Source organism: Corvus moneduloides, chromosome 1, assembly GCF_009650955.1.
Source record: "Corvus moneduloides isolate bCorMon1 chromosome 1, bCorMon1.pri, whole genome shotgun sequence".
Taxonomy (NCBI): Eukaryota; Metazoa; Chordata; class Aves; order Passeriformes; family Corvidae; genus Corvus; species Corvus moneduloides.
The window spans coordinates 33,012,811-33,034,829 of NC_045476.1; the positions used below are offsets into that span (position 1 = coordinate 33,012,811).

General features: G+C 41.7%; 1 protein-coding gene across 27 annotated transcripts in view; it reads right to left on the reverse strand.

The window, feature by feature from the left end:
* CLASP2 (cytoplasmic linker associated protein 2) overlaps positions 1–16,980 on the reverse strand; it is a 507,179-nt gene extending 490,199 nt beyond the window's left edge. For 12 of the 27 annotated variants that reach the window (XM_032104212.1, XM_032104185.1, XM_032104165.1 and 9 more), the window contains exons 1-2: positions 16,051–16,979; positions 4,449–4,527 (exon numbers count right to left, since the gene is read on the reverse strand). In XM_032104212.1, the coding sequence (XP_031960103.1) occupies positions 4,449–4,527; positions 16,051–16,245 (274 nt within the window). In that variant the 5' untranslated portion in view covers positions 16,246–16,979. Of the gene's footprint in view, positions 1–4,448; positions 4,528–16,050 lie in introns of all 27 variants that reach the window. The other 15 variants (XM_032104360.1, XM_032104332.1, XM_032104322.1 and 12 more) reach the window with 3 other exon arrangements.
* Positions 16,981–22,019: the final 5,039 nt, after the last annotated feature.

Here is a 22,019-nt window from a genome sequence, read left to right on the forward strand (position 1 = left end):
CATTTTTTGTTTTCCTTTTGACAATAATAACAAGAGGGCCAAGTCATATTCACTTGTTTTAGAAAACAGAACTAAAAGTATGAGTAGACACTTTTCCCAGAAATTCTATCATCCAGACACATATGCCCATAATTTTAATAGCCTCTGTTATTTTGGATACATACATTTATTTTAATAATTAATGCGATCACCTAGGAAAAGAGACTGTGATACAGTAATTATGTGCTCTTATGTAACATCTCTTTTAATCACAGAACAAGCAGTAGTTTTAAATACCAAAAGATATAACACTCAAACACTGCTTTATTTTTCCCAGAATATAGACATATAGTCTTATGAAGGAACACACACCCTGGTATTTACTGCTTCCAAAGTGTTTTCAAGGATCTTAACTGGATGTACTAAAAGAAAGATTCCAATTTGTATGTCCAGACACCCAGAACACAGATGCCAGCTGCAGAGAGCACACGATATGGTTAATCATAAAAGGATAACACCTTAGAAGAAATTTACTGCAACATTACATGGTTGCCTAGGAAACTGAATTAAGTCTCTTTATCAGGCATTATACTTCAATACTAAGATCACTAACATGCTCTTTGAAATACTGGAAAATATCTGTCCTACAACTGTTGTATTGATTTTGCCCAAATGTAATTTATGGCATATATGTAGGTTGCACAGATTGAAGTAATAGTAAAGCATTCATGTTTTTCACTTCATAGGAGAAGCCTGTAATGCTTAAGGGGGTGAATATTCAGTGACATTACTTGTTGTTTTCTGCACTTAAGGAAATCTATCCCCATCAAAACTGAACAGGAAATTAAATGGGGATAGGGTGAGAAAGGTAGAATATGTTTTGCCATATTGCGGTTGGATAATACATTATTATACTTCCATCATTTACTGAAATCTGAATCACAAATTAAAACATCTCAGGGTCACCAAAATGTAACACTCTTCATGAAAATAAAAATACATTTAAGGTTGCAGGTATTTTATAAGCAAAAACAGCTATAAAAATGAAACTTCACCTAGAAAATAGGATGCATTGTGTTTTAAAAAAGGCAGAGAACGAAGCCAGTAGGCATTTTATATATATATCGTCCTTCGACATAGTCATGGTGCAATCCTGATCTTTTTTGAGAATGCAAGTACCTACAATAGCTTAGTGCAATAAATGAGAAGTTAACTATAGTCTGAATATTTCTGAGTAATAATTGAATTGCCTGGAAAAGTTCTGTTATGTTTGCCCTCAAAAAAATAATATACTCACATTTATTTAACCAAAATAGAGGAAGTAAAAGCCTACCATATAAAATACTACTAAGATGGCCTGTGGGACCCTAAGAACTTGTTACTTAGCTGAAGTACTTTGCTTACAAATTTCCCAGCACTTTCAAGCTTCATACCATGATTTTTGTTTTCTCCTCATGTCACCTGTACACACTGCACATCTGCAATACACAATTATATACCTCATTAACAATATTCAGATCAAAGAATCACTTAACTGGACATAACCAAGCTACAAAAAAGAAGCTAAAATGGCAGTTTGCATAGAGTAGTTGATTCTTGTCAAACACGTAACTATGGATATGGATTGCATGAGGTTCAACAAGGCCAAATACTGGGTCCTGCATTTGGGTCACAACCACCCCATGCAGTGCTACAGGCTGGAGAAGTGCCTGGGAAGTCAGTTTAAAAAAGGAAGTGGTACCTCACACGCCCGTAAGAGAGCTTTGCAAACAGCTGTGCAGAAGGTAACTCAGCTAACAGAGTGCATTTGGACTTCCACAGTTCTCAAGAAGGGGTCTTGCCCTAATGATAAAGGCATGGAGGGAAGGCACTGCCCTGGACAGCGGGCCCCAAAACCACCATCACTGCACCAGAAATAGGTTGTTACAGTAGACAGTCTCATGCATATATTAGGTCAATTTTCAGGAAGCAGCTATGCAACAATGAAATCTATTACCAATAACTACAAAAGTAATAGATGACAAAAACAAACATAATTGTGCCATTATGAACATATGCCACCTCTCTGATATGGTATGATTGGTGTGGCTTCCTCAACTCAAATGCTCCACAACAGAAAGGCACTGAAAGGAGGACACAAGAATTATCAAAAAGACTTGTATACAAGAAACAGCTCTGTTGTGTCTCTGAGCTGGGGAAGGGGGAGGGGATAGCAGAGAACAGGCATGGAAGAGATCCATAAATGGAAACTGGCCGTCAGGAAGGTAAGAAATGTTGGCTCACCTCTCTAACACAAGATCTAGCAAGCACCAAGTTTTTCAGGCAACCAGTCCAAAAGAATTTTGCATACTTAAGTACTTCTACAGAACACTGCAGAAGCCAAGGATCTATGTGGGTCAGAAACTAAACAGATAAAGCGGTAAGAAAACGAAGTGACAATGCAGACATTGAAGATTCCATGTGCCTCAGCTGGCCCTAACCTGCAAGACTGCTGACAACTCCTACTGATAAGGAGTGATCACTGCATGTTTCTCCCGTCCTTACTTTCTTCTCAGGCATCTGCAAACAAATCACTGTCAAATACAAGTCTTTGGTCTGACTTACTGGAGTCATATTACATTAGAAGACAAATCTGCAGAGTCAACAGAACGTGATTTAGGAAACTCCTGGTTCTTTAAGTTTCCTTGAAGGAAGCAGTTTTCTGGTTCACCAATGTGCTTTTAATTACTCTCATAAGCCCTGGACTATACAAATTCCAGACACTTGCAATAATGTGTTTATATTACTGCTTCACTGACAAAAACTGAAAATTATTCCAACCTTGTTATGAAATTTAGAGAGAGCTACCAACTGAGGAGAACTCCTATTACAAATCACTCTTTTTAAAAGTAACGTAAAATACTGTTTTCTGCCATTACTGAGACTAAGATTTCAGCATCTGTTAGGTTTATATAGAAGCTGATCATGAACAACAGTAACTTTCATATTCTAGAGATCTTGATTCTGGAGACGCTCTGATGATCAATTTCAGTTGAAGGCACTGCTATGAGCTTAACGAAAAAATACTTCTAGAATACACAGCTTCAGATGTTACATGTGTTCAGTGGTCACCCAGTGCCAGTCCTCTCTCTTTTTAAAAATATAAATACTACTGGAATTTAAATCTTCAATTTGCTCATAATCTCAAACTACTCAACTACTGTGACAAAAAAAAGCCCAAACCAACAACAGTGTTTTCAAACTATTCTCAGATAGCTCATACTTAAAAAAACAGAGAAAAATTTTTAAAATCTTCCCCATCTTTAATAAAGTTACTGTAATTTTAGGTTCTACAGAGGCTTAAAATAAAAATCAAAGCACAGCCAAACTCTGGAGCAAAAATCTGTAGCTACAAATGGAGACTCTTCAGAAATCAATACTGTGCAGAGCACAATACGCCTCCAGTTCCCTTACACTGCTCCAATACAAAATTAACCAGCCAAAGAAAAACTCCTCACAACAAAACAGATTTAAATTCTGTAGCACTCTACCGCAGTAGTTCCACAGCATACTGAAATATGCTTTCAATTAATTTAGTTAGCAGCTTGTCATAAATTACACTTTGTATTCCTAAACTTTGACATTTTATTTTATAGCTCTTAAATACAAAACTAGTCATGTAAAGAAGAGGAAGCTTAAAATTCTGACAGACAAATTGAGATAGTTGGGGATCAGGGAACAAAAAGTAACTTATCTCATGCAGATTTTGAAAAAGGACATTAACTAGAAACTTCTGTCAAAATCCGCCAGCGCTATAACACCAATGTTAGTGTCCTAATATCACTATCTCTTTTCAAAGGCAGCAGTAAAACAAGTTGATCAATGTAGTTTGCTTGTACCTCCCAGAACAAATGTCTCATACTCCAGCACATGTAGATCCATTAATCTGAAATTCATTTGAGTAAACATTTCACACAGGAGTAACAGTCAGTACTTTTTTTTTTTTCATCCCATAAAAACTTTAGACTACTAAAAGCTACAGTCCAGTTATCTAACAGGAGGTGGACTGCATAATCCTCTGAGACTACAGGCTTCAGCAGACATAAAGCTCTGATTAAAGTGATCTGCAAATAAAACCTTCCATCTTTAACACAAATTAAAGATAATACTTGCGTTTCAATGTAAATTTTAGAGGACTGTCTCAGGGAGTGGTAAGTAACCATTATAGCATGAAACTAATTACTGGAAAGACACTCCTGGAACCCTTAAAAAAATCCCAGCCACCACCTATGAAATCAGTGACTGCATGACAAATGAATACTGACATGCTACTATACAATTATTTCCATTCCAACACCAGTCAGATGCCTGCCAGGACAGTATAATTAGCTCAAGAAGTTTTCAACATGTTCCACTTCAGCTGCTAAGGGAGGGGGGGGGAAGTGTCTTCTACTGTTTGGTCTTAAGAAAAAAAGTTGTATTTCACTCACCAGTTCCTATATAAGGTTTAAAGCGTCCTGATAGTCTGTCGACAAAGGCACCTAGAACATCTAATCCCAGTAGTGATACCTGTTGAAACAAAAGCATTAGATATTATAAACCAGATCACTAAAGAATATTTTAGAATATATTTCAAATAAATTAGACATAAATGCAAGCATGCTGAAAAACTATTGTAAAGTAAATCGTAGTTTCAGTTGAAGAACTAGTAATTCCTTCAAAGTTCTTATTAAGACAAAGTTATCAGAATATGTTTGGAATGGAGTTTATTTACATATACCAGAGGAGTTCGGATGTTTTAGTTCTTGTCTTAAAACAGAAGAAAACAAATATTAGAAATCCAATGTCTTTGTACTTTCAACTACAAAACCCAAACAAAGACATGGTTTAAAGGTTTTCCAGATGATAAGAGCTTACTTCAATCTGGCCACTTAGCTCATCCACTAAGGTCATTACATCATTTTCCAAACTCCCAAAAGAAAATAACTGAGAAGCTAATTCTGCTTTCCCTAGTGGTTCAGACTACACCATTTGTCCACCTGCTTGTTAAGCTAGGGAAGCCTAATTTTTCATTTGCTCATTAAAAACACAATAGAGAAGCCCTCAAACCAAACAAAAACAACAACAGCAAGAAAAACTAAACCAAAACAAAAAGCAACCCAACCCAAAACAACAACAAAACCCAAACAAAAACCAAACCAAACCAGAAAAAAAAGGAAATTCAAAATACTACTGGAATTTTGAGGAAATTTCCCATCCATAAACAGAAGCTAGATGAGACAATAATATCCATTAATATAGAAACAAAAACACAAACAGCAATTACCAGTTAGACCAAATTATTTTAAGAAGTTGGGACACTTCTTGTACTGCTTACTATCCTGCATATTGTTCCAAGATTTCATTCTGTATTTCCTATAATAGTTCATAAGGAACACCAGAACCTGCATTTTCACAACTTGTAGTTACCTCAATTTGCTGCCTGTGAAGGTGCAAAAGGAACAACCATTTGCCAAAGGCACAACCTCCTCAAGCTTGGGCGTTCCTTACAGCTTTTCCTCCTCTTTATTTTCTAGGAAGACAGGCACTGCAAATTTTTCCCCTTGAACTCATGGCTAGAATTCCTCTCCCTTATTAGCTGTTTATTTTCATAAAATTTGGAACCGTATTTTTTGGACCCCTCTGTTTCCTTGAGATCCCTATCTGTCACAATTGTCCACACTAGGCAGCAGGCCAAAAAAAATTTGAGTGGATATGCATGTGATACACATGGCCCACGCACACAGCATCACATGAGCCTTGTTTCCATAGGAAACTAGACAAATAAGGTCTCCATAAAACTCAGAGTGAGAAGCAACTACACAATTAAGCTGGTTTTAATAAACGCAGTATTAGTACAACAGATGATCTTCTAAAAAGGAGGTATAAAACTTAGTTCCCAGTTAGTACACCTTACCTGGAGACAATTTTATTACATACTAAAACACAGAATAGCATATATAAATAGATGGCATCACTGGCTTAAATTAATATATTGCCAACAAGTAACTCTACCTACAGCTTAGGAAAACAGAACACTGTACCTAGTAACTTACTTAGGCAAAAAAAAATATATAAATTAGCTTTTATGGTAATGTCAAGGCTTTCCACAAGGTTTTTCCTTTAATGTTATTTTCCATATTATCAAGCAGTATGAAACCATAGTCAAAAGCTCCATCTAAAAACCAATGCCTGAAAGAAACAAATTCATTCTGGATCCATTGTTTTCCCATGCTTCTGTTTGCTGACTACGAGCCCTACCTGAGACTTACACTGACAACTTTTAAGAAAGATACCTTTCCATGCAAGTGTTTTGCACTAACAGGAGCTTTTCCTTCTGTAAAGGTACTTTTTACAAAGTCTCTCTCTTCTCTGCACGTTTGATTATCTTTGCAAAATCTGTCTTGAAGACGTCTACCAAGAACAGCAACTCAGAAACTTAAAGACAATAAAGCATGCATGCATGAGCTTTATCTCATGCAAAGTCCTCTGTGGTCTGCAACTTTGAAAAGGTAACAGGTATGAAAAGCCACAATAACTGGAGAGTTAGAACGTAAGTGTGACCACAAGCTGAAGTAATGGGAAACAGTTCTACAAAATTTGCTTTCATTTTACATTACAAAACAAGTCAGCTGAACCACAGAACTACAGAGGATAGCAAGTGAACTACCACCTACTGGTTTTGTAAATCAGTGTTAGTATTTCTCTGTTCTGATACACAATGCGCTAAGCTTCAGCATCTCCTCGGAGGTATCATCTGTGCAATATTCAAGCAGCCCTTCGGAAAGAGTCCTTAATTTATATGGGGTTACATAAATAGCATTCAAAAAAAAATTTAAATCGTAAGTTGAGGCACAACTTAGAGGTTCTGCAGAAGACCTGCAACAAAGAGGTTCCAAGCTCTGAGACATTGTGTGGGACCATTTACCAACACAGGCTCTCCACTATCAATAGAAAAACCTTTCACCAGCATCACTGCTCTTTCCCCAACAGCTCCAATGAGGGATGAATGCCTTCTGGGATTAAAATCAATGGATTTGTTTCTTACTCTGCATTCATTAAGCCTTTTGCTTGCTGTCTAGAAAGAGCCTTTGTACGTCAAGACTGATTCATCAGCTCACCACTGTTTGAAGCATTTAAACAGTGCTTTTAAAGTTCATAGGGGAAAAGAAATTTAGGCTCATTTGAACTGGAGTTGGTTAGTTGCTATTCTTTAACAAGCCAAGACCATCCTTGACTTCTCAGACCACAAAAAAGTTGCCAAACCAACTGAAAAATATTTTATCTGTTCTTGATAAAAAAAGACCAGGCTCTTTAGTGAAATCAAGATGTTCCAACCAAAATACGATTATGAATAGAACCAATAATTAGTAATTGAGCCTATTCTTGCTTTGCAGCTTGTTCCTTTTCCAGCTCTCCTTCTGCACACACTTTACAGCACTGCCCCTGCTCTTCTGTGGACAACTTCCAGGCACCTAAGTTTTTTGCTAGAAAAAGAAATACTGTTCTTCAAACCACACCTGGATAACCACGCATTCTTACTGTTATTTTCATTGTGATTCTGTAATTTTCCATCCCTGTGGGGGACAGCTAGGGGCAGGACACCACCAGGAAAAACATCTCTACTTGTGTAAGTTGCCAAATGACATTAATACAAATATCCTTGGATTTGGTCAAAGGATCTCTGAACCATACACAGAAACACAGATTCTGTAGATCGGGATCTGTGAACTAGTCATGAGACTCTAATGCGGGAATTATGGAGGTCACTATCTGGAACTCCAAAGAATGAAGTTAAGGCATCGGCTGTCCTGTCACCATGGGGACAGCTGTGGTATCACTAACAATTACTGACAAACAGAATACAGCATGCCAAACAACTACGCCCTGCAAGAGCAAGCATTGTTCCAGTGCGGCAGAGCTGGAACAAGATATATCCAAAAACTTCATGAGGTTTGTTTTTTTTTTTTTTTTAAAGTGTTGTCAACCAAGACCCAAGGTATACCTTCTCAATTCTCATAATCTCAAGAACCCTGCAAGTACCATAACACGAAACAAAAAAAATGTAAGTATGTAAAGTATATTGTGCTTCACTTCTTCAAGTTTCACATTCTTAATTCTCTCTACTCATCTTTCAGGACAAACTTCTGCTCCTCTATTCCATACTTCTTCCTCCCTTTACTGTTTCCCACTGCAATTCTATCCACTTCACCCACTTTGCTTAGATTTACCCATATTCCCTTCCACCCCTTAACTCAAAAGCTTGCAGAGATACAAAACAGTGCCCCTGGCCCCATGGGCAGAAGGAAGCTTCCATTTTCCTAGATCTTTTCTTGAACCCATGTGGTTCTTCAGTCCCAGCCATGTCATCTTCAGATTCCATTCTCCCTGCCACTCAGCAGCAGTTGGGCAGCTGCCTCTGCTGACAGAAGCCAAAACTGCAGTCCCAGCTGCTGAAGCTACCACATACATCATCTATACTTCAGAAATTTTAGCTGACAAGAAAGCATTATTTCCTTTCTCTTGCTTGTTTCACCTTCAAGGGCACTAACAACACACTTCCAACACTAATAGTATGATTTTTTTTTTAACATATATGGCACATTGCAAGGAGAGAGACAGAGCTGCTGGTATCTATCTTCAAGCTCAGCAACTAGAGTCCAAGTTCATTAGCAAATGCAGAGCCCCCTCTACCTAAAAAGGCAACGTTCCTGACTTCAAAATGACGTTTTGCAGCTTTACTTAGGACTACAAGGTAAGAGTCTCCCAAGTATCCTATCTTTGCTACTGTTAAAACCACCCATCAGCTGCAACCCTCATTGTCTCAAAAGGGGTACAGACTATGAAACTTGTGACAACCTTCCCTTCACAATTCTCCTGTGATGGCCAACCACGGAGCATTTCAGCATCCCACTTCAAGTAACCACACTACCAGAGGATTGCTGAATGAATCACCCATATTTATCCATAGACTGAAGAGTTTATTTCTGCCCTGAAAAGGCTTGGTTTTTTCAGGGGACCTCTCAATAGGCACAATTCTGGGAGGTCCCTGTTACCTTGACCTCTCCTGGACTGCAGCCAGAACAAGCAAGCATAGTGCTCTCATAAAAAATTTTAGAGCTTATTAAAAAAAAAAAAAGGAAATATGTTTTAATGCACTTTCCCCAAGTTGGGAACTTTAGCTTCATATCATATATGCCCACATTAATTAATAAACATTTAACCAATTCTGAAGAACACATTAATGTAATACTCAAAATGGTCACTAAAAAAACCTGTTTACAACCTTCTGTTATTTCCAAATCTCTCATGATCTTCAAACTGAATTCAGACTGCAAGTGTGATCTCCAAACTTCTGTATTCTGTGGACAACACAGTATTCTAAAATTTGTGTAGTGCCTCCAGCTTGATCTGTTACAGGAACATCTCCAGTTTGTTTCACATATGCATTAAACATTCTTCCCTTATCTGTTGTCATAAATTTTTCATAGATACTGTTACAAGGACTGCGAGCAAAACCCAAAAGTATATGATGCAGCAACACCTTACATTGTAAGCCATTTTCTTTTTGAGATTGTCTGGCTAAAACTTTATGTGCTGAAGTGGAAAAAGTTTCAAGACAGAGCCTCTTTAAAATCAGGGTTCAGTGGGAAGACAATGAGATGTATGGTATTTCTCTTTGGAATAAATAATTAATTTTAAAAAACCCAACTTTTTTCCAGCAAGAAAATTGAAGTCAAAAGCCATTCTAAGCACATTGATGGCTCAAAACAAAGAAACACTTTATTTTAGGACTCAGCTCTTTCAAAAGAATTTAATTCTTTTTGTGCCCAAGGTCTCTTATTTCCTTTCCCATTTCCTCTTATTTAAATTGTATCAAAAATACAGTGATCCCCATTCTCTGCTACTTACTCCCACCTCTGCACCAGCTCCTCTGCTGTGGGAAGAGAAGCATTCATGCAGATGAACAGCAGCCCACTTTAGGAAACCAGCCCAACAAATGAACAAGAGAAGGCATCTTCTCAGCCATATCTCCTCCCTGAGCCTGTTAGCTGTGCAGCCTCACAGGCACTCACATCGGAGCAATGCCGGCATGACACACCCGCACCATTCCTCAGCCAGGGACAGAAACTGCGTGAATCAGAAGTGCCACTAAAATCACACGGCTCACATGTGCTGACTGCTGCAAGCTCTGCTCTGAAGGATGCACCTCTCCTCTTACACACTGCACAGTGCTTGGAAAGCCTCTCTACCCTCACCCAAGTCAATCAAACTGCAGGCTAAAAGTGATGCTCCTGTTATCCCTCTTGACCTGTGGGCATATTTGATCTGGTGCACTAAAATCTCCTGTAACATGAGTCAAATCAGCTTGCTGAAACACCGGAAAATGAATTCAACATTGACAAAAAGTTAATTGCCTCAAGAATGACAGTGAGAACAGAACACCTGGCCACATGAGCAGCACAGCTGCTGTTCCAATAGTGAGTACAGTTAGTCTGGATAACACAAACTGAAGCTGCAGAACAACAGGGAAGTGTCATTTCCATCTCTGGAAGAGATGCCTGAGACTTTAAGACTATATATTCCCCATTCCCAATTAAAGACCAGACAAAATTAGTTTTAATAAAAACAATTAAAACTTCCTGCAAGTGTCCCTTGTCTTCAGGAGATCTGCTTGATTATTTGGCTAATATTCAATTGTTGACTTAATGTATCTCGAACAGAACATAAATAATACATGAAAAAAATAGTAATTATTACTGAAGAAGAAATCAAATCACTGAGCTTGAAAACTAAAATTGGATTCATACATGGACAGGTCAAATCACATTCTCATTACATAGAAAGAAGAAAGGAGCTCCCACACAGCCAAGATCAAACAAAACTTGAAGAAAGAAAAATTCAGCAAAGAGCTCAAAGTCAAACACTTCTTCTTCAAAGACATTTAAATTACCATTGTTTGCTAACAAAGACTAAGGAAATACCAGGACCTACACAGTAACTGAAAAATAAAGGTTTAAGCTGGGTCCTCTTTTATTCCATTTCTCTCTCCTGCACGTTACAGTCCCACAACTCACTATGGCATTTGCCTTTTGTGCAGCATATGTTGGCTTGTGTTCAACTTCAGATCCAAAACAACTCACACATTTTATTCCCAAGGTCTGCTACTCAATCACATGCCCCACATCCTGCATTTGTGCATTCACTTATTTGTAACCAAATGTGCAACCTCACATTTTTTATCTCTGAACTCTCTTTTTTCAGATCTCAGTATCCATTTTGTTCAGATAATTTTAAATTGTAGCTTCCACCTCACACACATACGTGCAGTCAGCCAAGTTCTAAGTGTTGCTATCTCTTTGCAAGTACTTCAGACAAGCATCCTAACCACTTGTCTTTACGTATTTGCAAAATTACAGTTTAAATCTTCCATTCTGGAAACTGAAAGCTCCTCCCGCTGGCCTTTTGTCGAACTAAAGACAAACCAAAATAAATACTTGCCAAACCAAGGAAATACAAAAATGCAACAGCAAGATTACTGGTATTTTAGTATCTTTTGGTATTTGGTGTTGAGACAAACAAAGCTCAGAAAAATCTCACTCCTCAAGAAGCATAGAGTAAGAGAGAATTCCAAGGATTTGCCTAAAAGAAAGAGTTTATCCATACTACCAGAAAGAGATAGAATGAAATCCGATTTTCTTCTTCCCATGGCAAACAATCTGCTGCTCTGGCATAAAACCAGCAACTTTTGATTATTTTTCTGTTGCACTTGAGGAATAAAACAAGCTAAGATATTAACCACAAAGGTGAGAAATTCAAAGACTTGCAGTTATAAACATTCCTAATTACTCTTCTCATATAAAATTACCTTGAGAAACTACCACCATTTTGGTCATAGGTTTTTGTTACTTCTGTTAGGTGTGATTTGCTTAAAGAACCAAAAGGTGGCTTTATTGCTCAAAAAATAATTTTAATGAGGGTAACTGCTCAATCCTGGTGTTCTTAAAAGACTCCACAACATGCTAGCAGCCAAGAGTAGATTTGCAAAGCTCTACATGAAAAGCAGTATTTCCCCATCCCACATCTCTTCAGCAGAAGTTCAAAGCAGGTTTGGAGATTACTTGAGTGAGACATGGAACAGTTTGAGTCACCAGACTGCACAGTTAGATAATCTTGTAATTATTTCAAGTGACTACTGAATATGAGAGAGACCTAAGAGACTCATTAAATAAAACTCATATATACATAGATGAAGATGCAGGCTAACCCAGTAATGCCAGCAAGTATCTGTCAGTAGTACTACCCTCAGAATGGGCAATTAATTTACTCTTTGAAGTTCACCTGAGAGTCCAAACACAAACAATAGCACTGTTCCCATTTTCTGAGATCGCTAAATATTTCACTTTGAGAACAAATACCAGCAGAATAATACCATCACTCAATTCTTAATATTTTGCATTCAACTAACCTACTCCTATTCCTCACAGCCTTGGGCAAACAGTTGAGGGAGGGGGGATGCAGACTGACATACACCCAAAACCCCAAATCTCTGCATTGTAGAAGGAGAGAGATCAGACCCAACTGATATGAAATAAACCAGATCACCAAGCAAACAATTTTCAGTTCAGTGAGGAAGTCTTTCATTCTAGTGAGATACAAAACAAATGCTTAAATTCTGCACATCTTCCGTGTACTCCTTGATGCTGCAAAGCTTTCAAGAGTCTTCGTAAGCCAATTTATCACTGACTGCATAGACATTGTAAGTGAAGTTCTCATAATACAACAGATTCATGTCTCTCTAGGTCATTCCCCATGTTCTGCAACCAATTTTCACTACAACTCTGAACCACCTGCAGATGAGTCAACACATTCTTAATCCCACCTTTTTGATTCACCAGTAACTCAAGCTAGTAATTGTGTTTTCCACTTCAATGAGCTAGATGAACACAGAAATTTTCCTATCTGCTCTCTCAGTTTGGAATTGCCAGGTTGTTTATTAAATAACTATAAAGACTTGCAAACTTCAGAACAGCAAAAGCACTGTTTTATGTGGCCAAAATCTTTTTGAGATGAGTTAATTCAACCTTGCTGATAACTAGCCCACGTTGAGAATTATAGAATGGTTTAGGAGAAGGCCTTTGAGATCACTGAGTCCAACTTGTTTACTGAACACTTATTCTCATTTTTCCCTACTCATTATCAAGCCTGCTAAGCCAACCCTCCTACTACCTCCAGATCCTTTCCCTTCTGGTTACATGAGCCAAAAACTTTCTAGGGTGGTGTATCAGAAAGTTTTCTCTTCACAGGCACAGCTTAAGAGTTGAGACCAGAGCTCCCAGATCATGCAATCTCCTCTTTCAGTATGGTCAGCAGAGTGCACTGCATGCAAGAACTGAGCTTTCAGTGGGAATATATGGCACAATCAGGGCAAGTCACATTAGTTATCCCCTTATTATCCATACCCATCACCACCAGCAGAAATAATGCTCTCTCTCAAAACTTCCTCCAGCATTCCCCACTTGTATCTTCAATTCATCTAGCTCAGCAGTTCTGAGTCTCCAGCCACTACCACTGCTTGTGATAAGACCAGTCACGTCAACTGGGAGGGATTCATTACTCAGGAACTCTGAAGACCTATAAGATCTTCAGCAGAATTGTTTGAGTGCTCTACATATCCATTCCTCAGTAAAGGGTGACCAACAGTATGTTAAATAATTCAGCAATCAAAAATCAGATAAGCCTGCGGCATTCACTACTTTCTATTGTTCAGTGCCTGAGTTTAATAACAAAATAGGATGCAACATTTAAATGTGTAACATCTATGCTTGCATGAGACAAAATACGCAAGTAAGACACAAGCCACTTTTCTAGAATATAAATCTTCATTTTGAAGCAGCACATGCTGGCAGTCACTACCACAGACAGAACACTGGAACTGATCATGAGCAAAACACCCAAAATCTTGTGCTGCTGCCATTAATATAATCACAGAAACTTCTGAGCTGGAAGGGACCCACAGGGATCATCGAGCCCAGCTCTTAAGTGATGGCCCCTACAGGGCTCAAACCTGTGACTAACACCATGCTCTAACGTACGTGACGTGCTTTGAAACACAATAAAGAGCCACCAGTATGTGGACATAGAGAAGACATAACAAAAATAATGATTTTGCAAGTTATCTTCAAAACTCTTAGAATTTGTAATACTCTCACTCTGCACGCCTCTTTTCAGTGGTACCCAGAGATATAACACTGGGCAACAGGCGCAAACCGAACCACAACAGTTCCATTTGAATATGAGGGAAAAATTTCCTTTACTTTGAGGGTGACAGAGGACTTGAAAAGGCTGCCAAGAGAGGTTGTGGAGTCTCCACTGAAGATATGCAAAACCTGCCCGGCTCTGATTCTGCGGAACCTGCTCTAGGTGAACCTGCTTCAGCAGGCAGGTTGGACTAGGGGATCTCCTTTCTGTGACTGATGCTTATGGAGAACAGCACAGTTCTCATTCATCCTACAGTCCAAACAGCTAAGTTTTGTCACCTTACATCAACAGCAAGCAAAATTTCTTGCACTGTGAAAAATACAACTTGAAAATTGTATTTCCAGTCTTAATGCCTAATTCTGTTAATTTACAAGTGCAGGAAGAAACTTTTACATTACCCTGTTAAGTAAGTAGCTATCCCTCTCCATGCAAAAAAGTATTTTTAAAGACTTGTCTAGATTTCGCAGTAATCAATCTTATCACCAACAGCTGCCCTCAGATGATGAATTTAAAGGCAAATAAATTGTATTTGTCCAGCATATGCTACTTCCTCAAGCTAACCTGACCTTTACCGACAAACATGCTTCCAAAATAAATAAATCATACGCGCAAATGGAGTTAAGCCTTTATTATTTTCACACCTCAAACTCAGAAGTTGCTGTGTGCAAACACTGGCGGAGTAAGGTCAATGGAAGGGGGAAAAAAAGCCCCATCCATTTCAGGAACATACTGCCCTTAGAGGCGACTCTGCCTCCTCCCGTGTCTCAGAAAACAGAAAAAAAGCGAGAATAGGCTCACTGCGGTGAGTTAAAGGTCCAAAGTGCGAGTGGATCACGTTACGAGGGCAGGGCGGAGCTGGCCCGGCCGAGAGCCCCGGGCGCGCAGCGCGGCCCGGCAGCGCCCCCCGGCGGCGGCAGCGGGGACCCGCCCGGCCGCGCCGCGCACACGCACCGCGGGGGGAAAAATGTTAAAAAAAATAAATTAAAAAAATCGCCAATGCGAACACGACTGTCCTTGGCACTAAAACTGCGCTGTCAATCGCCTTATCGGCTGACCGACGTCAGAACAACTCGCAAGTGTTACACTGTGTGAGGGAGTGATCGCTCTTCTCCCGTGGCTCCGTCTAAAAGACACACGCACACAGAAAAAAGCGAAACGTGAGTCATCATCGGGCCGCTGTAAGGATACCGCATAACTTCCCAGGTACAGGAAAGTCACCTAAAGACGATATAAACAACTTTAAACTTACAGTGGGAGCCCCAAGAAGCCAATTATTCATTAAATCGTCTGAAATACACACAGCGTGATACAAATCCGGTGAAGCAGCACTCTTTACGGCCTGCAGAAAACGATGGCAATCCCATGAAACATTACACCCAAGTACCGAGACCATGGAATAGGAGTGGTAGCGAAAGAAAAATAAGAAAAATAATCATCACCTATCTTGTTTCTGAGTAAGAAACACAACCCCAGTGCGTATTATAGTTGTCTGGGGGGGTTTTTAACATTGTGCCGTAAAAAAAACCCTCAAATCCAAACCAAAACCAAACCAAAACACCATCTAGCCAACGATAAAGGCAAAACCAAAACCCCTATTACTGCTTCTTTAAGGACAGAGGAATAGAAACAATAAAACATTAACCACCCTTCCAAAATTTTGGAATTCCCCTTTGTGTGGGAGATGTAGTCTCATTTCTGGTCTTACCTATTAAAAAGTAACCCGGGGCTCCGTACCTCCCTACCATGATGAATCATGGTCTTCCCGCACCGGGCCCCGCCGAGCAGCCTTACCTTAAAATTACTGGAGTTGACCCACGCTGTTAATTCGTCGATCACTTTGTCAAGGCGCTGCTGATCCTGCTCCAGATCGGGGGACCTCGCCGGGTCGCCCAGATACTCCAGCAGCTCTTGGCCAACCTGCATCCTGCGGCCCACGTCCTTCTGCTGTACCTGCTCGCAGAAATAATCCATGCCGGCAGGCTCCATCTTCGGACGCTGCGGAAAAGTTTCTTCGTAGGCGAGCCGAGGGCCTCAGGGTCGGAAGCGCGGGCAGGGCAGGGCGGGCGGCGGGGGCGCGGACAGGCCTGCCGTCCTCATGGAGCCGCTCCCGGCGCTCTCCGCCCCGGCTCCGCGCCCGCCGCCCCCATGCGCACTCGCACCCCCGCAGGGGGAAGCCCCCGGCGGGAAGAGAACGCGGCGCTGCGCAGGGGTCGGCGGCAGCCGCTTACTCCTGCTCAGGGCTTTCCAGCCGCCTCCGCGCCGTCCCGAGGGATCCCGACAGGGCTCCCCGCCGCCGCCCCTCCTCTTCCCCCGCCGGGGGACGGGAAATAGAGCTCGAGAACAGGCGCTGCGGCTGGAGGGGCTCGCAGGCACGCCGGCCGCGGGCTCGGGGGGTCCCCACGGGAGGTGCTGCCGCCTCCGCTCGCTCTGCCTTCTCTCCTCCCGCCCGAGGAGAGATCTGCGGGCCGCCTCTCACGGGCACCGACGAGGCCACGGCGGACCTCTCATGTTCCTGATGCCGCGGCCTCCGGCCCCTCCTGCCCGCCCGCGGGGCGGCTCCCAAACTTTCGTCCCGGCGGGTCTCAGCGCCGCCCGCTCCCCTCCACCGCGGACCGGACCGGACCAGACTGGACCGGGAAAGTCCCCCCAGGAAGCCGCTCACGCTTCGCCGCGCCTTCCCTCACCGGGCTCTGCGGCGGCAGCGCCGCCTCCGTCCCGTGGAAGTTGCACCTCCCGCCGCCGCCGCTACCGCCCCGGCCGGCGCCAGGCGGACACACCGGGCGTGGCCCGCGCGGCCCCGCCCCTCGCCGCGGCTCCCGCTTCCCCTGGGAGGGCGCGCGCCTGTGCGGCGCCTCCCGCAGCGCGCTGCGGCGGGAGGGACGGACGGACGGACGGATGGACGGACGGACGGACGGACGGACGGACGGACGGGCGGGCGGGCGGGCGGAGGACGGGCAGTGCGCGCTCCCGCCGGGCGCTCCGCCGGGACCTCTGCGGGTCGTGTCCGGCGGCAGTGCGAGGCGCATGCGCCCTCCGTGCCGCTAATCGCCGCGGTGCCGGTCCGGCGCCCCTGAGGAGAGAGGGGAAGTGTTGGAAGAACAGAAGAGGTGCGAACGGTGCTGGAATGCTCGGGAGCTCTCTTCCCTTAATCTCTCCGCCTTCTGAGCGCTGTCCCGGCTTTGCACAGCCATGCCCTGCAACCCCTCCCGCCTTGCTGAATGCCCAGGTGTAAAGTGGGGAGATCCCCGTGGAGCCATCCCAGTACTCCAGGTGTGGTTGGCTCTGCGACGTTGCTGTCCGCAAAATCGGGTTTGTTATGCTGAGTGCGGCAACACTCCGGAGAGACACGGATTATTAATTTCAGAGTTGCGCAAGCCTGGGTGCTCAGTGCTATTCCATAAATCCAGCACAACCCACTGGACTTTCCGCGCCATTATTTACACAGAATCAATGAATCACAGTTAGGGTTGGATGGGACCTCTGGAGATCATCTAGTCCAACCCCACGCCAAGGCAGGATCACCTAGAGGAGGTAACACAGGCACGTCCAGATGGGATTTGAATGTTCCCAGAGAGGGAGACTCCATGAACTCCCTGGGCAGCCTGTTCCAGGGATCCACAAGTTCTTCCTCATGCTGAGGTGAAACTTCTTGTGTTTAATTCATGGTCATTGTTTTAAGTTATGGCCCTTGCTCCTCCTCCTGTTGCTGGGCACCACCGAAAAAAATTCTGGCACCATCCTCTTGACACCTGATTTAGAGATACTTATCTGCAATAATGAGATCCTCTCTCAGTCTTCTCTTCTCTAGATTAAACAGCCCCAGCTCCTGCAGTCTCTCCTCGTAAGAGAGATGCTCCAGACCTCTAATCATCTTTGTGGCCCTCTGCTGGACTGTCTCCAGTAACTCCTTGTCTTTATTGTACTGAGAATCTCAAAACTGCACACAGAAGTTCATAGATAGCAATTTCCAAAGTACAGCCCCAGCATGGTTGACCCACATGCAGACTGCCAGGAATCGACTTGAATTACAACAGAGACCCTTAAGTGAGGGGCTGTAACTTTAGGGCCAGTTTAAACTGGTCCAAGTCCCCTTGATGTTGGGAAAAGCAGCCCCTCTCCGTCCCTCTGCATTGGCCTCTGAGGCCTCTGAAGGGACGATTATGGCTTTCACATGCAGGGAAAGGAAAGCAGAGGAGGTCACTTTTCCTCTCCTCTCACCCAAGCTGCTCCACTTGGCCCCTGTCTTAGCCCCCTGTGCCAGACCCAGTGCATACACTGACTACTTGGGTTGATTTAATGGGCTAAATGACAGAGCTGGTGTCAGTGAGCTGGGCTGGCTCATGAGTCCTACGGGCAGAAGCATGGGACTTGGAAGATGGGAAGAGTAACAACCTCTGTCAATGGCAGTGGACAGTGATTTTGGCCTCCTGCCTCTCTGATATTAGGAGGGTTCACCTTAACACTACACTGGAAGCCACTGCTGGTACAGGCAGTCCTTTTCTTCTCCTTTTGTCATGTATACAATTCTTCCCTTCCTTACACCACAGCTGGTTTTTATTTATCTTTGCTTAAACAGTTCAGAGAGATAATATTTTTATTCATTTTTCTCTTTTTTTTTTTCAATCATGTAACTAGCTTTTCGCTGATTCGGATTCCTAAATTTTCTCACTCAAGTACCAGTTGGAGCAGGTGAAGTAGAAGCAGACAGCTGGAAACTAGATGGGAAAGACAAGGGCTGTAATTCAATGACAGCCTTTGTGTTATGAAAGCTCAACTTAGTTTCAAGACAGCACAGTCTGGCTATCTCACTTGCCTTGTTAGTCCTTACACTGGAGAAGAGTGAGCCTGCAGGAAAGCAAGGTACTCCCTTCATTTGGCTACTGGGTTTAGACTGAGGAACCACACCTGCAAAATGCTGCTGGACAGCAGTGTAAACCAAACTAAGTTGGTGCTATAGTGTTCCTACTTGTCTGCTTCTCACAAATCCTTTCCTCAGGAATTCTCCACTTTCCTTCTGTCCCATTGATCTGGAAAAAAACCAAAAATGGAGCTCTCCATCTACAGGCATAGCAGGAGGCAAGACAACAAGCAGCCTTTTGTTGATTTTGGTGAGATGTAGCAACTTGAGGATCCCATGCTTCATCAATCCCTAGGAATTACAATAATGAAGACAGTTAAAAAGATTAAAGATGCCTTTAAAACAGAAATGTATGTATTTACTTTGTGCTTATTATAATTTTACAAGAAGATTATGAACTGCTCGTCGTGTTTTCACAATGGATTTCCCTGTGCACTTATTAAAAAAAAGGAATTTTGGATGGCGCTGAATAGTTCTTGTCCTGTGTGTGCAATGCCACTTGTGAAGATATGGAATTACAGATTGCTTTTCTAGGAAAATGGGACCCAAGAAACTTCTGGAAGTGCAAAAATAAATATCAGAAAAATAAAACTGTATTGCTATATTTTTTATCAGTGCACTAGAATCTGATTCACTGGTGTTGTATGTTTAAAAAACAAATATCTTGCTATTAAAGTTTTAGAAGTAATTGTTGACCTAATAGTATTGGCTAAGTAGGAAAGAACTGAGTAGATGATACAGGACTCTTGGAGTATTAACAACTGTAAACAATTTCTGTCCTTGTCCAAACTATCTGAAAAAAACCCCCAAGTGATATAAAATTCACTTTTCATTACAGTCCAAGTTAAGGTCAATCTCTGAAGAAAGAAAATCCTAAGCAAAAAGAGGGGTAAAGCTCGTGGCACTACATTTTTAATTTCTCTTGATTCAAAGCAAATACACTGGTTAGGTAATCCAGTTGCTGTGACTAGCATTGAAACTGAGGGGAAGGGTAAAGTATATTAAGACGCACTTGAAATATCAGAACTATTTTGTCAACTCAAAGACGGCATTGCAAAGCTATGCTGAGGGCAAAAAGTCATGCTGGGCTATGTGGCCTTTCTTTTTTTTCCCATTTCACGTAATAAGTGTTTTCTTAAAAACCACAGTAGAAAATAATTGCCTTGCTGTAAAATCACAGGATTAGACCACTGTATTTTATCCAGTGGTCCTGTGACTACCTGCCATGACTAGTGCCTTTATACAGTATTGATTATGGATACACTGTTTTGATGTATTGTTATTGATATAATAGAAAATGGGTAGCCTTTTTATTGCTGAGGTGTTTTGGTAAGATCAAGGCAATTTTGTTGGAAATCTTAGCACTGAGAGGAATTTTCTTTCTTTTTTTTCTTTTTGGGGGATCATTAAATGTTGGTTGACTTTTTTCTCTGCAAACAAATAGCATTTGGATTTGGCAAATAGAGGTTCTGGATGCTCGTTTCCATTTTTAGCAAGGCAGGAGTAGCACTCCAACATCGAATCTAGAGCAGTTCCCCAGCTTGGACAAAGGACATGGTTTTGTTGTAGATGTTCTCACAGAGTCCTAGTGGACTTTATACCTAGGGATGTGGGCTAGGCTCCAAAAAGAAGGCATTTTCATTCAAGCCAAATATCTTTTAAAGCTTCTTATTCTCAGTTAAGGAGATTGCTTCCTTTGGAATGCAATCTTCTTTTTGATATGCAAGCATGTGAGCATAAATCCACTACTCTTGTGTATTTGTACAATGCATAATATTTTGCAGAGCAATTAAGCCCCCTAATTGAATGCAGAATCAAAATTTCCTTCAGTCTTCTCAATGTGACTTGCTAGCAACCAGAGCAATTACAGCAGGAGCTGAGGTAAATGACACTAATCCAGTGAGGCGCATTTTCAACCTGAATTGCACACCAAACCTGTTTCTACGCCCCCATCCCATCCAAGTGTGCTGCACAATTATTGCACGTATTATCCTGTTCTGAAAAAGGCGAGAATTGTACCAGCAGGCTGGGGAGGGAGGATGCCGTGAGCTTTGTTCCTTTGGCTGATAAGAAAGCACGTAGTGTGCTTTAGGCTGTGTTCTACCCTCCTTTCTTTGCTAGCAGTAAGCCTTAACTGGCTCAGAGCTCATGCAACCTGGTTATCGATCATCTGTAGCAGGCCTGTCAGTCACTGCAGCAGAAAAGCTGCTTCCACAGACTGACTTCCCCTTCTGACAAACCCTTCCCATACAGAGGATATGATCCCATCACTGAAAGAACCATAAAAATCCCCTAACAAGCCTCAGATAAAAAGTTCTCTTAATCACAAATAGCAAACACAAGCCATAATAATAAAAATAGAGTGAATTTAAGCATGAGTCACCCAGAAAGTTCCCATAAATTACACTTGATGTAGCCTACGTTGACACTGAAGAAATCTATGAGAAAGTTGTCCTGCTTGTTGGATTCCCCAGCAGCTGGGTCAGCACTTCTGTGACATGTTCCATCCAGAGTGACTTGAATCAAATGTTCAGATGGCCTCTTGGAGGTAGTGTCCTTCAGTCATGTACCACCTTTTAATGTCTTCTGGAAGAATCATAGGCTTTTATTTTTTTATATGTTGGAGATCAGTACAGTGAGGGTTTTCTTAATGCTGTCAAGAGGTAAAATACTGTGCTATTTTAAACAGAAATGCGGGAGATTTGGTTATCCATGTTGTATAGGTATTTATTTTGTGTCTTTTCTGTCATTCATTGCAAAAGGATGATGTGTATCCTTTCCAGTTGAATTTATCACTGTTGATAACTTTAAAGTATCATTTGAATTCCTCCCTCTGATTAACAATATCAGAATAATGAAGTAATAAATCTCTTTTGAATATAAATAAATAATTCATGAAGGA